This window comes from Mandrillus leucophaeus, unplaced genomic scaffold (assembly GCF_000951045.1).
Source record: "Mandrillus leucophaeus isolate KB7577 unplaced genomic scaffold, Mleu.le_1.0 Scaffold185, whole genome shotgun sequence".
Lineage (NCBI taxonomy): Eukaryota > Metazoa > Chordata > Mammalia > Primates > Cercopithecidae > Mandrillus > Mandrillus leucophaeus.
Genome location: NW_012101865.1, coordinates 30,119 through 45,640, shown reverse-complemented (window position 1 = coordinate 45,640; position 15,522 = coordinate 30,119). Strand labels below are relative to the sequence as shown.

Genomic DNA, 15,522 nt, shown 5'->3' with positions numbered 1-15,522 from the left:
GGCGGGGTGCAAATCCCAGGGTTATCTGAGCCAGGAGAAAAGTTTTGTGTGAGCAGAAACCAAAAGGCCGATTTGTGTGGGAAGCCTCCCTCCCCTCCCACATTCTGCATGCCGCGGGCTGAGATTTGAAGGAAAAAATGACTACTAGAGGCCGTGGAACTTAGGCTCCAAGCGGCGCCTGAAATGGATAATTCTGAGACTGTCAGAGGCGCACCAAATTGGAAAGGCGATCTTTTTTCTTATACGGTAGTAACCGTATTGCCAAAATTTTTAAAAAGCCCAGGGCTTCTTGGAAGGTTCAGCCCTTTCACACTACCTGTTTGAGATTTTTGCAGTCCTCAAGTGGCTGAATTGATGTCTCATGAGTCAGTCGTAGGATGAGAGCTCGACACTGCTAAGCCATGAGATAACCGTTAGTCTCATTTCGTTGGTTCTTTTAAAGCCCGTCTCTTAATATGAAGAATTTGCACAGGGAGGTTCAGAAAAAGTCAGGGAGGCGTTAGTGCTGACATCCCGAATTTCCCAGCAGCCCTTTTAAATCTTTAAAAATGTCTCCTTTTTTTGCAAAAATGTTTAGATCAAATGACTCCCGTCACGTTAGTATATTTGCTGCATCCAGAAATATGGTTTGGCTGTGTGACATTGTGTTGAATTGACATGAGTTTCAAATGGTCTCATATGACATAAAAAGTCTTTTTAAAATGAGCACTTTGTATTTGGCTTGAAGAGAGAGGGCTTTTCTTGATCCGAAAGTTTTATTTTCTGGAATCTAATTATTTTACGTTTTTTTTGTTAAAATTTACAAACTTTTTTGGAAAAATTTAACCAATTTCAATATCAACTTGTAGAGCCTTTGCAATGATATGGTAGGCATAAGTATTTCTGTCTTGTGCTTAATACACAACTTGTCTTTTTGCTTTACACATACTTAAAAACACCACCTTAACAGATGTTCATTGAACTTTTCTGTTAAAAATTTGCCTCTTTTCTGTGACTAATAGTATTCCTAGGTGCAATGCTGTAAGGGTCTTGTGATACTGAGAACTTTTGAGTTCTGATGATCTTAAGGTAGTATGTGGGGATGGGGGAGCATGGGAAAACAGAACTATATGTTCGCAAGGAGATTTTGGGTTTAGGATGCATCTTTATAGAAATAGGTTGTGTTAATCAGTAAACGTATTCATCTCACACAATACAGTTTCTTGATCAAAAGTGTGACAGTTTCGAATGTTTCCGTTTTTGCTAGTTCATCAGAATTTGAAGCTTGCCTTGAGAAACATCCACCCAGAATTTAACCACAGTCTGCGTCTATTAAGGGCTATCGAGTCTTAATAGTGTTTTGTAATTGTGAGGAGTCATGTTATCTCATTTCCAGAGTAACCCTTTGCATTTTCCTTTCTTCTTCCTACTCTACTATTACCTCCTTCCCCTCTTGGTCTTCCTCCCTCTTTCATCAACTTCGACTAAGTATCAGTGGACTTTGAAGTGAAAAGAAGTTGTTTTAAGCCAGAAGAGTGCACCTGGTGCATTTGCACAATGTTCGATAAGCTGTCTGGAAGTGTGGTTATCTTATGTGTCTTAGTACTTTGTAGGAGACTTGTATTTTCTTTATAGATGACTAGGTATCTTGAGTTTCATCAAGAAAAGTAGGCTTTTTCTTGAGATCTACCTTTATGTCTTTTATTTAGTATGTGTTGCAATGTCTTGTTCTGCTGCCTATTATCTTCATCACATTATAATTTCACCACAGACAAATGCACTTTAATTCCCTGTCTTTTGAGGCAGTATACAGACTGGCCTTGTATGGTTTATTATTTACTCTCTCTCTTCAGGGAATCAGTCCATTTCAGCATTACCTACTGAATGTACAAAATTATTTTTGGTAGGTTAATCTGAGAAATCTGGCTGAAGTTTAGCCTAATTAGGTAACGTTTTTTGAAATATTTGGAAGAAGTTGTCTATTCTTCAGTATGTTTTTACGTCTTTATTTTAGTGATATGAAAATTTCAACATGTACTTTTTTTTTTTTTTTAAAGCAACCTGAACTATAGCTCACTTAGTGTTTTATGTGGACTTAAAACAATTGTTTCGCTTTTAAACTTGGTCATTTTTTCTTTTAAATCTGTGAATGGGAATAGCGAATTAATCTTAGAACAAAAATTAATGTCAAGTTGGTTTTTTTTTTTTTTGTTTTCATTTTGTGTTAAGTTAGGTGGAGAAAACCCAAACCACTACCATGTTGAACTAGAGAAAACAGGGCACTTATTTCACACTGATACTGTATTTGAAGCAGAGCCAGGCAAATTTGAAAGTCCTTAAATCTTGATTAAGTGGTCTGTGGGTGTTCATTCTGTTTTTAAACCAAAACTTTTTAAAACTGTGTAAGACCTGAGAGCTGAGGGGCTTTTAGGATTTTGTAGTGATTTTGATCTTTTTACCAGGACACAACAGCTGCTTTTGTTAATCAGCAGTTCTACCTTCAGTAAATTAAAGCCTTTATTTTACCCGGTGTACATGAAGTTCCTTAAAGATCTAATGCTTCCATGTACATTTTCTATGGTTTCACAGGATTATTATTGCCAATTTAGGTCAGATACATCACAGGAGGAATAAATTATTATTTTGATAGAGGTTATTAGCAGCATGTATACAAATTAGTTTAGATAAATCATGCATTGTCCTACAAACTAGTTATTTCTGGCTTAATGTAATATAGCTCCTGAATTTTTTCCAGCAGCATAATAAAATGGCTAATCAGGTGAATGGTAATGCGGTACAGTTAAAAGAAGAGGAAGAACCAATGGATACTTCCAGTGTAACTCACACAGAACACTACAAGACACTGATAGAGGCAGGCCTCCCACAGAAGGTGGCAGAAAGACTTGATGAAATATTTCAGACAGGTATAATATGCATTTCTTGTTTCTGACTGGTTATGAAAGTGAGGGCAAACCACTTTGAATTTTATAGATTTTTAAGGTTAAATAATACTTATTGTTTCTGATCTGTAGAGCTGAATGTTTGTTACTTTCCCTTCATTGAAGGCATATTGGGTTTGACTTTGGTACTCCTTATTTCATTATTTTGAAGCCTTCTTAGTGTTGAATATGCAGTCTTAGTTGTTTCAGAACAGCACATCAATTTGTCTTAGATTTACCACCCATTAAAATGTATGTTTCTGCATACCAAATTTTACATTTTTTTCTTAATCGAAATCAGTCATCATTTTGCTTTTACTTTTCTACTTTTAGCTTCTTAAAGTGATTGTTAAATCAGCTTAGGTCTGATTAGGTGGCATAATAAGATGATAGTTAGACTGTATCGTCTGAAACCATAATAAATGTCAGACTCCTTGAGAGTTTGTGGCTTGTCTAGTTTCTAATAGAAATCCACATCTCTCCATAATTTGGAAGTGTTTGGTTTGTAACAGCTGCTTTTTTTTTTTTTTTTTTTTTTTTTTTTTTTTTAAATCCAGAAGTGCCATGGTTAAGTGCTTAAGCAAATTTGAACATCTTTATATGGTTGGTTGTAAGTGGTTTGAAGTTTTAAAGAGGGAGAGAAATATTTACCCTTAGGGAGCGTTGTTCATAAATAAATGTGTCCTCCTCCTCTGGGGACATAGATGGAAACTTTCTTCCTCTGTGTTGTGTGTGCCTATTCAGATTCTGAGAGATAATTGAATTGTCTCACTCACAAATGTGTCTTAAGTACAGTAGTAACAAATAGCTGGTTATTTTTTTTTTTTTGTCCTTAAAAAATTTTTAAATCTGGGAAGCTTAGTATAATTTTAGACATTAAAATGACTTATAAAAATGACTCCTGGGTCATGGTCTTATTTGAAAATCAGTCCTCAGGAACTTTCTGTGACATTCTGCCATAGAGAATTGGCAGTGATCTGCTTAGAGATGCTCTCCTGTAGAGTGTTTTGTTATCGGTAAGAGGCTGATGGTTGGTCGTAGGCTTGGTTTGACAAAATGGATTGATGGGTGTCCTGAGTTGTGGCTTTGGGTGGTGGTATGGAATATTCAAGTAAGGCAACTCCAGTTATTTACACATGCTCATTTTGAGCTTTTGAAACAAATCATGGCAACTTTTTAAAAAAGTAACTTTGGAAGTGGCATTACATTTATTTAAAATTTACTATATGGAATAAAGTTCTTTTTGGCTTTATCAAAATGGAGTCACTTTTCATGTTCATATGAACTTGGGGGTTTTATTCTACGAAATACTTCCATTTTTACATTGGATCAATTCTGAAATATATTCCATATATATAAATATGACATAAACCTAACAGACTTAAGAAATTATATTTTAAACTTAGTAGATGTTCTGTGTGCAGTTGAATATACTACATATATGAAATGCAGTGTATGTATTTTCTGTCGAGTTTACTTGTAAGTCCATGAAGTCTTTATTGCCATTTGAAAAAGATTGTCATTCTTGACAGTCAGTGTGAATGCCACAGCATCTTTTAAATCTCAGCTTATCACTTCAGAAAAACAAAGAATGCCTTAAAGTATGACTTTCAGAATTGATTAATCAAGCTGCACTTGCATTTGTAGAAGTTTAAAATTATGCCTTTCCGCATTCTGACTGCAGCAAAGTGGATGCTCAGATAAGCAAATGCTTTTCAGTTTGTCTTTGGTGTTCAGGAGAGAAAGTCTTTTGACACTTTTTGGAGAGTGGAAAGAATTACTTGGTAAAATTTGTTTTCACATTTTCCTCCACCTCTTATGTAGTTAGCATCAACTGTAACCGTCTGTAATCTGAAGGTTTATCCTTGGAAAATACAGTGTATTCTTATCACTCTAATATAAACCAAAATTTGTTATATTAATGCATAATCTGTAATACAGTATGTACGTCAGGTTTAACCTTCAAGACTTGTACCTTTGGGGGAGTGGGAAATGGATATTAGGATTTGGTGGGGACGGTTTGTGGATATGGAGATTGAAATTCATGTTTTTGGTTGTTGACATTTTATCTTTATTTTCATATTTTTACTGGACCTTTCTATGTAGTATTTGGATAGCTGCATATATGCATATAGTTAAATGAAAATATAGTTTGTTAGTGATCATATTGAATATACCAATTCTTGATTAAACGTCAGTAGAGCTTAGATTACCCCTTTTGTTGGAATAACGTTACCCCTTTTCAATTTAATTTTTAGGATTGGTAGCTTATGTCGATCTTGATGAAAGAGCAATTGATGCTCTCAGGGAATTTAATGAAGAAGGAGCTCTGTCTGTACTACAGCAGTTCAAGGAAAGTGACTTATCACATGTTCAGGTAAGGTCATTACTCAGAAATGTCTTTGAACAATTAGTGATCTGAAATTATTTTACTATTACTTTTTTTTCCTGTGGAGAAGTGGTGTTTTTTGTTTGTGACTACCTCTTCTTTTAAAAAATTAGTTTAAAGGAAAAAAAGATCTGCTTGTAGCAGAGTTTCAGAAGCACAAGTATAAAGCAAAAGTTTCCTCCCACCCCCTTGTGCAGTGAGTTATTTTAAAAACTTAAAATTAAAGCCAAGTTTTGATGGTTGTTACTATAGGTTTTTCATGTTACTCAGCTTTTTAACATTTGGGGGTTATTTGATCCTGTTTTGTTACCTTGGAGGAGAATGTAGGTGGGAGGAATAGTTTCAGACATCTGGCAAAGACAGTCTAGATGCAGTCACATAACAAATGGAAAGACTGTGTTTTCCCAGGGTAGAAGGTAAGCTCCCTGAGGTCTGTACTGCCTTACTGCTGTCTGCTCCAGTCTCTGGCACTAAGTAACCACTCAGCAAATACTTGTTGAATGAATCAGTGAATATTTTGTTAAAATCCTGGTTTTCTGAAATTTATATTTAATTATATATCTGATCCTTCAAAGATTTTTTGGTGATTCTTTTTATTGAATTACTTGTCTGTTCTAGAACAAAAGTGCATTTTTATGTGGAGTTATGAAGACCTACAGGCAGAGAGAGAAACAGGGGAGCAAGGTGCAAGAGTCCACAAAGGGACCTGATGAAGCAAAGATCAAGGTAAAACTTGACTTGGGTAGTTGTAATGAAATTGCATTTAATGATGAGGCCAAATGCTTCTTTCCATGTTTCCTAGAAAGTTTCACTTTTTTTTTTTTTTTTTTTTGAGACGGAGTCTTGCTGTGTCGCCCAGGCTAGAGTGCAGTAGCGCAGTCTTGGCTCACTGCAAGCTCTACCTTCCGGGTTCACACCATTCTCCTGCCTCAGCCTCCCGAGTAGCTGGGATTACAGGCATGCACCACCACACCCGGCTAATTTTTTGTATTTTTAGGAGAGACAGGGTTTCACTATGTTGGCCAGATTGGTCTCTACCTCCTGACTTTGTGGTTCACCCACCTTGGCCTTTCAAAGTGCTGGGATTACAGACGTGAGCCACCACGACCAGCTGAAAGGTTCACTTTTTAAAACTGGTGTTTAGAAGTGAAATAATTTAGAGGAATTACATAAGAAGGATAATTTTGGGGGTCAGCACTCAATTGCATGTTTAATGAAAAGCCCTACTTCATACTCTTCCTCATTCCCTGTTTTGTGGTGATGAATGACGTGTATTTATTGATGCTTCTGCTGGTAGTTTCTTGGATTGATCCAGTAATGTCTCTTGGTTCAGTTATTTTCCAGCCACTTTGTTTCTTTTCTTTTTTTTTTGAGACGGAGTCTCGCTCTGTCGCCCAGGCTGGAGTGCAGTGGCTGGATCTCAGCTCACTGCAAGCTCTGTCTCCTGGGTTCACGCCATTCTCCTGCCTCAGCCTCCCGAGTAGCTGGGACTACAGGTGCCCGCCACCTCGCCCGGCTAGTTTTTTGTATTTTTTAGTAGAGACGGGATTTCACCATGTTAGCCAGGATGGTCTCGATCTCCTGACCTCGTGATCCGCCCGTCTCGGCCTCCCAAAGTGCTGGGATTACAGGCTTGAGCCACCGCGCCCGGCCTGTTTCTTTTCTCTTGATAAAAAGGTGTTACAACCGCTTTCCTCTTGAATTTTCAGTTACCTCGGTTTCTTTATTTGTAAAATGGGAATGGTAATAGTGACTACCTCACAGGGTTATTATAAGGAGTAAATGAATTGACATATTATAAAGCACTTAGAATAATGCCTGGAATGTAGCAAGAACTATGTAACAGTGAACTGTTATTATTATTACCATTTTATTACTTAGATAAACAGCTTTGAAAGGTATATATACAGCTTTTAATGAAAGACCAGTGAATTTAATTCGTTAGTTAAATGGATGGATGTTCGTGTCTTGCTATAGTGATATACTTTTTTTTTTTGAGACAGAGTCTCGCTCTGTGGCCCAGGCTGAAGTGCAGTAGCACCATTTCAACTCACTTCAACCTCCGTCTCCTGGGTTCAAGCGATTCTCCTGCCTCAGCCTCCTGAGTAGCTGGGACTACAGGTGTGCGCCACCACACCCAGCTGATTTTTTTTAAAATTTTTTGGTAGAGTCGGGGTTTCACTGTGTTAGCTAGGCTGGTCTTGAACTCCTGACCTTGGGGGATCTGCCCACCTCACCCTCCCAAAGTGCTGAGATTACAGGTGTGAGCCACCATGCCTGGCCTGTGATAGACTTTTTGATTAGAAATAGTTATTTGGTGTTGAAGTTATTTCTGTTATTATTACATTGTAATATGTAATGAAATAATCGTACAACTCACCATAGTGTAGAATTAGTGGGATCCCTGAGCTTGTTTTCCTGCAACTAGATGGTCCCATCTGGGCATACTGGGACATAGTGACAGATCTTCAGGCATTAGATTCTCATAAGGAGCATGCAACCTAGATCCCTTGTATGCACAGTTCACAATAGGGTTCACACTCCTATGAGAATCTGATGTGGTTGCTGATCTGACAGGAGGCGGAGCTCACAGCTCAGGCAGTAATGCCAGCAATAGGGAGGATGAGGAGCGGCTGTAAATACAGATGAAGCTTTGTTCTCACTTGTCCACTACTCACCTCCTGCTATGCAGCCCGATTCCTAACAGGCCACGGACTAGTATGGGTCTGTGGCCCAAGGGTGGGGAGACCCCTGTTTTACATTACATTTATGGCTCTGTTTCAGTCAAAGGTAGAAGAATGGAAGGCTGAAGGTATGCATCCCTGTGGAATCCTAGTGTTCACCGAACTTGATGATATCTAAAGTCTCTTGCCGTTCTGACAATGTGTGATTTTAAAAACCTGGCCGGGCGCAGTGGCTCATGCCTGTAATCTCAGCACTTTGGGAGGCTGAGGTGGGCAAATCACGAAGTCAGGAGATCGAGACCATCCTGGTTAACATGGTGAAACCCCGTCTCTACTGAAAATGCAAAAAATTAACCAGGTGTGGTGGCCCATGCCTATAATCCTAGCTACTTGGGAGGCTGAGGCAGGAGAATGGCACGAACCCGGGAGGCGGAGCTTGCAGTGAACCGAGATCACGCCACTGCACTCCTGCCTGGGTGACAGAACAAGACTCTGTCTCAAAAAAAAAAAAAAAAAAAAGGTACACTAGAAAGACAGTGGGGGCTGGGCACAGTGGCTCATGCCTGTAATCCTAGCACTTTGGGAGGCCAAGACAGGTGGATCACTTGAGGCCAGGAGTACCTGACCAGCCTGGCCAACATGTTGAAACCCCATCTCTACTAAAAATACAAAAATTGGCTGGGCATGGTGGTACATGCCTGTAATCCCAGCTATTTGGGAGGCTGAGACAGGAGAATTGCTTAGACCCAGGAGGCAGAGGTTGCAGTGAGCCGAGACGATGCCACTGCACTCCAGCCTGGGCAACAGAGCAAGACTCCATCCCAAAAAAAAGAAAAAAAAAAAGAAAAAGAAAAGAAAGACAGTAGGAAGAAATGGATGTGAGAGTAATAGTAAATGAGAGAAGCTGCATGGAGGTAAGACTTAATGCTTAATTATTTTTTTAAGGGTAGAGAACATTTTATTTGAAAAGACTCACCAGTAGAAACGTGTGGGGAACCAGTGTGAATTTTGACTTTGTTTTACCTAACCATAAAAATATATCTCCTAGGAAGTTGGAGTACTTTTTGGAAAAGATTAATATACTGATGCTTGTGTGTTAGATTTAGTATTCAAGTATAAAGAGATGTATAATTATCTCTAGGCCTTGCTTGAGAGAACTGGTTATACTCTGGATGTAACCACAGGACAGAGGAAGTATGGTGGTCCTCCACCAGACAGTGTGTACTCTGGCGTGCAACCTGGAATTGGAACGGAGGTAAGTGTTCTTTAGCTGTTTACCAAGATCTTTCCAGTTTGGAAAGTGTTTTATCTACTATGCAGATACTATACAGATGGGGGAAAATTCTTGATCCGTTTCAAAGTTTAGCTGTTGTTATTTTTTAGATATCCATGTGTATTTTGCTGCCATCATGAGGATAGATAATCTTGTGACTGGTAGATACCCAAATACTTTATATAGGAATATAATACAGAGTTCTTGGAACAGGTTGCTAAAACCATGCTACTAGCAACACACCATTTTAGATACTTGGAGTAAAGTTATTTGGAAGACACAATTGCTTTATTCTGTTTTTTTTTCCCGCCCCTGAGATGGAGTTTCGCTCCTGTTGCCCAGGCTGGAGTGCAGTGATTCAGTCTCGGCTCACTGCAACCTCCATCTCCTGCGTTCAAGTGATTCTCCTGCCTCAGCCTCCCAAGTAGCTGGGATTACAGGTGCCTGCCACCACACCTGGCTAATTTTGTATTTTTAGTAGAAACGGAGTTTCACCATTTTGGTCAGGCTGGTCTTGAACTCCTGACCTCAAGTTATCTACCCACCTTGGCCTTCCAAAGTGCTGGAATTACAGGCGTGAGCCTCCACACCCGGCTGCTTTATTTTGGTTTTTGCTTTTTGGGGATTGTTTTTGTTTTTGTAGAGACTAGGTCTCACTATGTTGCCCAGGCCGGTCTTGAACTGCTGGACACAGGCAGTCCTCCCGCCTTGACTTCCTGAAGTGCTGGGATTACAGGCATGAGCCACAGTGCCCAACCAGGTTTTTTTGTTTCTGTTTTCTTTTTGTTTGTTTGTTTTTGTTTTTTTGAGACGGAATTTTTGCTCTTGTTGCCCAGGCTGGAGTGCAGTGTTGCAATCTCGGCTGACTGCAACCTCCGCCTGCCAGGTTCAAGCGATTCTCCTGTGTCAGCTTGCCAAGTAGCTGGGATTACGGGCATGCACCACCATACCTGGCTAATTTTTTGTATTTGCTAAAGACAGGATTTCACGATGTTGGTCAGGTTGGTCTTGAACTCATGACCTCAGGTGATCCACCTGCCTCTACCTCCCAAAGTGCTGGGATTAGAGGCATGAGCCACTGCGCCCGGCCAAGTTTTTTTTTTTTTAATATCAATAGTTTAGAACTGTGCTTGTTCTCTCCCTTGCCTCACCTATCGCTCAGAAGGGACATAGTATTTACGTAAAGATATTATTGATGGGCGTGGATTGCACAAGGGAAGAATGTGGAATCAGATAAAAGATTGAGTATGTTAGTCCATACTTGAACAAAGAAGCAACTCTTCCTCCATCTGTGTCTTCATAAAGGTTTTTCCATTTGCCTTATTGCTAGCCTATTCTAATCCCTCCCTCCCTCCCTCCCTCCTTCCTTCCCTCCCTCCCTTCCTTCTTCCCTCCCTTCCTCCCTCCCTCCCTTCCTTCCTTTTCCTTTTACTCTTTTTCTTTCTTTTTTTTTCTTTCAAGTCGGAGTTTCACTCTTGTTGCCCAGGCTGGAGTACAATGGTGCGATCTCAGCTCACTGCAACCTCTGCCTCTCAGGTTCAAGCGATTCTCCTGTCTTAACCTCCCGAGTAGCTGGGACTACAGGCGCCCGTCACCATGCCCGGCTAATTTTTCTATTTTTAGTAGAGACGGGGTTGCGCCAAGTTAGCCAGGCTGGTCACGAACTCCTGCTAATCCTTCAAATGGAGAAAACTATGTGCTGAAAAGTAACCTGTTATACGAGTGACCTTTTTTTTTTTAGAAACGGTCTGTCACCCAGGCTGGAGTGCAGTAGTATGATCATAGCACACTGCAGCCTCAAACTCCTCCTGACTCAAGCAGCCTTCTTGCCTCAGCCTCCCCAGTGGCTGTGACTACAGACTCATGCCACCAAGCCCAGCTATTTTGTGTTTTGCTCTTGTTGCCCGGGCTGGAGTGTAATGGTGCAATCTCAGCTTACTGCAACCTCTGCCTTCCGGGTTCAAGCGATTCTCCTACCTCAGCCTCAGTAGCTGGGATTACAGGCATCCGCCACCACACCTGGCTAATTTTGTATTTTTAGTATTTTTAGTAGAGGAGAGGTTTCTCCATGTTGGTCAGGCTGGTCTCGAACTCCTGACATCAGGTGATCCTCTTGCCTCGGCCTCCCAAAGTGAAGCCCAGCTATTTTATTTTTTAATTTTTTGTAGAGACGGAGTCTCCCTATGTTGCCCAGCTGGTCTCCAACTCATGGGCTCAAGTGATCTTCCCACCTTGGTCTCTCAAAGTGCTGGCATTACAGGCGTGAGTCACCATGCCTGGCCTAATAAACTTGGAGATAACCAATTTGAAACAAATAGTTGATATGTTAATTGTAAAACACATATTCTCTCAGATTGCATTGTTCCTTTAGGAGAAAGATGCATTCTTCTGTATGTTAAATGTTATATACAGCAGATATGATTCCAGCAAAATCCCTATATGAGATCACTAGCCTAAAACCACTCTTGTCAAGCAATTACTTTCAGCAAAATCGTAGTGTAAAGTTTCAGATTTCTCTCATAAAGTTAGATTTCATGAGATTGTGCAAGTATTTGTTGACAGTTTTGAAAATTCAAGAAAAATAGGTTTTTAATGTGTTACTAGTAGATGTAATAAATTGGTTTTAATTGTTGTGATTTTTGATGTGAGGTTTGGTTTTTGTTCTTTTATATTTTCTTCCAGTCATCATTAAACCTTTTTAGGTCTTGATTGAGGAGGTTGAAGTTAAGGTCAGTGCCTGAGACTGTGCAGTATTAAAATTATGAGAGGATTATGATATCTCATTTTTGGATAAAATCTGTAAGTTAACCCATTAGATGAGCATTCATTAACAGACATTGTTGCTAAGTATTGTTCTGAGATGAGAAATATACAAGGATGATAGGTAGTAATTTTGAAATATATTTTTTAGTTGTAGTATTTTTGTATTCTTCAGCTAGTATTGTTAAGCTGCTTTGGGAAGCAAGTTCTGTTTTTGTTTTTGTTTTTTTGAGATGGAGTCTCACTCTGTCGCCTAGTCTGGGGTGCAGTGGCACGATCATTGACTGCCACCTCCGCCTCCCAGGTTCAAGAGATCTTCTTGCCTCAACCTCCCAAGTAGCTGGGACTACAAGTGCACACCACCATGCCCAGCTAATTTTTGTATTTTTAGTAGAGATGGGGTTTCACCATGTTGGCCAGTCTGGTCTCAGACTCTTGATCTCACGATCCACCCGCCTCAGCCTCCCAAAGTGCTGAGATTACAGAGGTGAGCCACCTCGCCCGGCCAAGTTCTGTTTTTATTTGTTTCCATTAATATAAGCAGGATTCATGGAGGTCATGACTGTATATAATAAATTCTTATCTGTTTGCAGAGTATACCACTGATGTTTTGCAGAGTAATGAAAAGAAATGGTAGATTGAGATCTTATTCTTTGGCTTATTCATGGTGGTGAAGAACCCCAGTGTATTTAACAGAGACCTAAAGTATATGACTTTGTGGCAGCTGAATTTTATTATGTGTGAGAAACTGATACATTTGCAAGATAGCAAATGTAAGTAGGAGCTGGATAATGTAAGAATCCTAATTGATAACCAAAAGACTCTGTTGACTGGGTGTGGTGGCTCATGCTTGTAATCCTAGCATTTCAGGAGGCTTGAGGCAGGAGAATCATTTGAACTCAGGTGTTTGAGACCAACCTGGCTAACATAGGGAGACCCCGTCTCTATAAAAAATAAAAAATTAGCTGGGCCTGGCGGCATGCACACAACTGTGGCCTCAGCTACTTGGGAGGCTGAGTTGAAAAGATCAGTTGAGTCTGGAGGTCAAGACTACGGTGAGCTGTTATTGCGCCGCTGTACTCCAGCCTGGGTGACAGAGCAAGTACCTTGTCTCAAAAAAAGAAAAGACTGTTGGATGACTTGGTTACTTCCTTTATTACTGTTGAAGTACTTGATGGATAAATTGTAGACAGCTAAAACTTTTTCTGGGTCTTCATGGCTGATGAGTGAAGAAAGAAGTGTTATTATGGTATTCACTAGATTCTGTTGGTTCCGAAAAGGGAGGAGGGTTACCTGCAGATGACTGAGTGCTTGCTCTGAAAGGGCTCACATGGATCCAGAATGACTCAGGACTAAAAAGTTAATAAAAGGAAAGTATTCCTATTTCATTTTAGTTAATTAAAAATTGAGCTTAAAAACTTTAAAAGAAGGCCGGGCGCAGTGGCTCAAGCCTGTAATCCCAGCACTTTGGGAGGCCGAGATGGGCGGATCACGAGGTCAGGAGATCGAGACCTTCCTGGCTAACCCGGTGAAACCCCGTCTCTACTAAAAAAATATAAAAAACTAGCCGGGCGAGGTGGCGGGCGCCTGTAGTCCCAGCTACTCGGGAGGCTGAGGCGGGAGAATGGGGTAAACCCAGGAGGCGGAGCTTGCAGTGAGCTGAGATCCGGCCACTGCACTCCAGCCTGGGCGACAGAGCGAGACTCTGTCTCCAAAAAAAAAAAAAAAAAAACTTTAAAAGGAACAGTGCTGAATTAGTTTTTGAAAACTTTAGCCTTTTAAATTCTTTTTAGTTCCTAAGTTAAATTGATCTTGAAATGAAGATATTCCTGTTTCTTAGATAAACTAGTGTTTTCAATTCGTGGTCTGTTTCTTCACAGACTCACATGACTATAGTATTGGGGACTTTATTGGCCACAGATTTGTTGATGTTTCTTCTATATTTATTTATTTATAAAAAGAAGGTCTCACTCTTGCCCAGGCTGGAGTACAGTGGCGCAATCGTAGCTTACTGCAACCTCAAACTCCTGGGCTTAGGGGAACCTCGTGCCTAAGCTTCCCAAGTAACTGGGACTACAGGTACATGGCACCACACTGAGCCAATTTTTAAAATTTTTTATAGAGGCAGGGTCTTGCTTTGTTGCTCAGGCTGGTCTCAAACTCCTGGGCTCAAGGAATCCTCCTGCCTTGGCCTCCTTGAGCGTTGAGTTTACAAGTGTGAGTCACCATGCCCAGCCCACATGAGGAAATTGAGACTCATTGCTTAAGAAACTTGGCCAGGTGCCGTGACTCATGCCTGTAATCCCAAAACTTTGGGAGGCTGAGGCTGGCAGATCACTTGAGGTCAGGAGTTCGAGACCAGCCTGGCCAACATGGTGAAACCCCATCTCTACTAAAAATACAAAAATTAGCCAGGCTTGGTGGCACATGCCTGTAATCCCGGCTACTCAGGAAGCCGACACAGGAGAATTGCTTGAATTCGGGAGGCAGAGGTTGCAGTGAGCTGAGATGGCGCCACTGCACTACAGCCTGGGCGACAAAGCGAGATGGCATCTCAAAAACAACAACAACAACAAGAACAAAACTTGCTCAAGGTAACTAAAATGTAGATTTGAATCGCATATAACTGAAAACTCACTGTTGCTCACATTCTTATCACCTGCATAGCTATCACCCTACTATACCAAGCCCCTTTCATCTCTTTCCCAGATTGCCCTGTTCACCTGACTGGTCAGCCTGTTTCTCCACACAATCCATTTTCTACCCAGTCGCTGAAGTGTATCTTTTAGAACATAAGTCATACCCAGTCATTTTTCTGCATTAAACTCTCTGATGGCTTTCCAACACATCTGGGAGCAGAAATGCCTAACCATGGTTTAACTTACTCTGGCCCCGTTCTCTGTTTTCCACCCACTGTCACTTTTATTCTGGCCACTGGCCTGTGTGCTGTTCTTCAGATATGTTGAGTGTACTCCCGTCTCACATCTCACAGCCTTTTGTACTTGTTCCCTCAACTTGGAATGCTCTTTCTTCAGATTTCTTTTTTCTTTTCTTTTCTTTTTTTTTTTTTTTGAAACAGAGTCTTGCTCTGTTTCTCAGGCTAGTCTAGAACTCCTGGCGGGCCTCAAGTGATACTTCTGCCTTGGCCTCCCAAAGTGCATGAGACAGTGCCCCCTCACCTTCCTCAGATTTTTACTTAATTTTCTCTTAGATCTCAGCTCAAATTTACCCCTGTAGGGAAGCCCTCCTAGTGAAAACACAGCCCCATCATTTATCCCCTCTTCCTGTTTTTTCATTCTTCTTAACATTTAATACCTCTTAAAATCATATAATCACTATGTATTTATTTATTTAAGACAGAGTTTCACTCTGTTGCCTAGGCTGGAGTGCCATGGCGTGATCTCCACTCACTGCAACCTCCACCTCCCTGGTTCAAGTGATTCTTCTGCCTTAGCCTCCCAAGTAGCTGGGATTACAGGCTTGTGCCACCATACCTGG

General features: G+C 40.6%; 1 protein-coding gene across 6 annotated transcripts in view; it reads left to right on the top strand.

Moving 5' to 3' along the window:
- Positions 1–15,522, top strand: part of HNRNPR (heterogeneous nuclear ribonucleoprotein R) — a 34,362-nt gene that overhangs the window by 753 nt on the left and 18,087 nt on the right. For 3 of the 6 annotated variants that reach the window (XM_011977810.1, XM_011977812.1, XM_011977811.1), the window contains exons 1-4: positions 2,731–2,903; positions 5,177–5,295; positions 5,926–6,033; positions 9,133–9,246. In XM_011977810.1, coding sequence (XP_011833200.1) covers positions 2,747–2,903; positions 5,177–5,295; positions 5,926–6,033; positions 9,133–9,246 — 498 coding nt within the window. In that variant the 5' untranslated portion in view covers positions 2,731–2,746. Of the gene's footprint in view, positions 1–2,730; positions 2,904–5,173; positions 5,296–5,925; positions 6,034–9,132; positions 9,247–15,522 lie in introns of those variants that run through there. The other 3 variants (XM_011977814.1, XM_011977815.1, XM_011977813.1) reach the window with 2 other exon arrangements.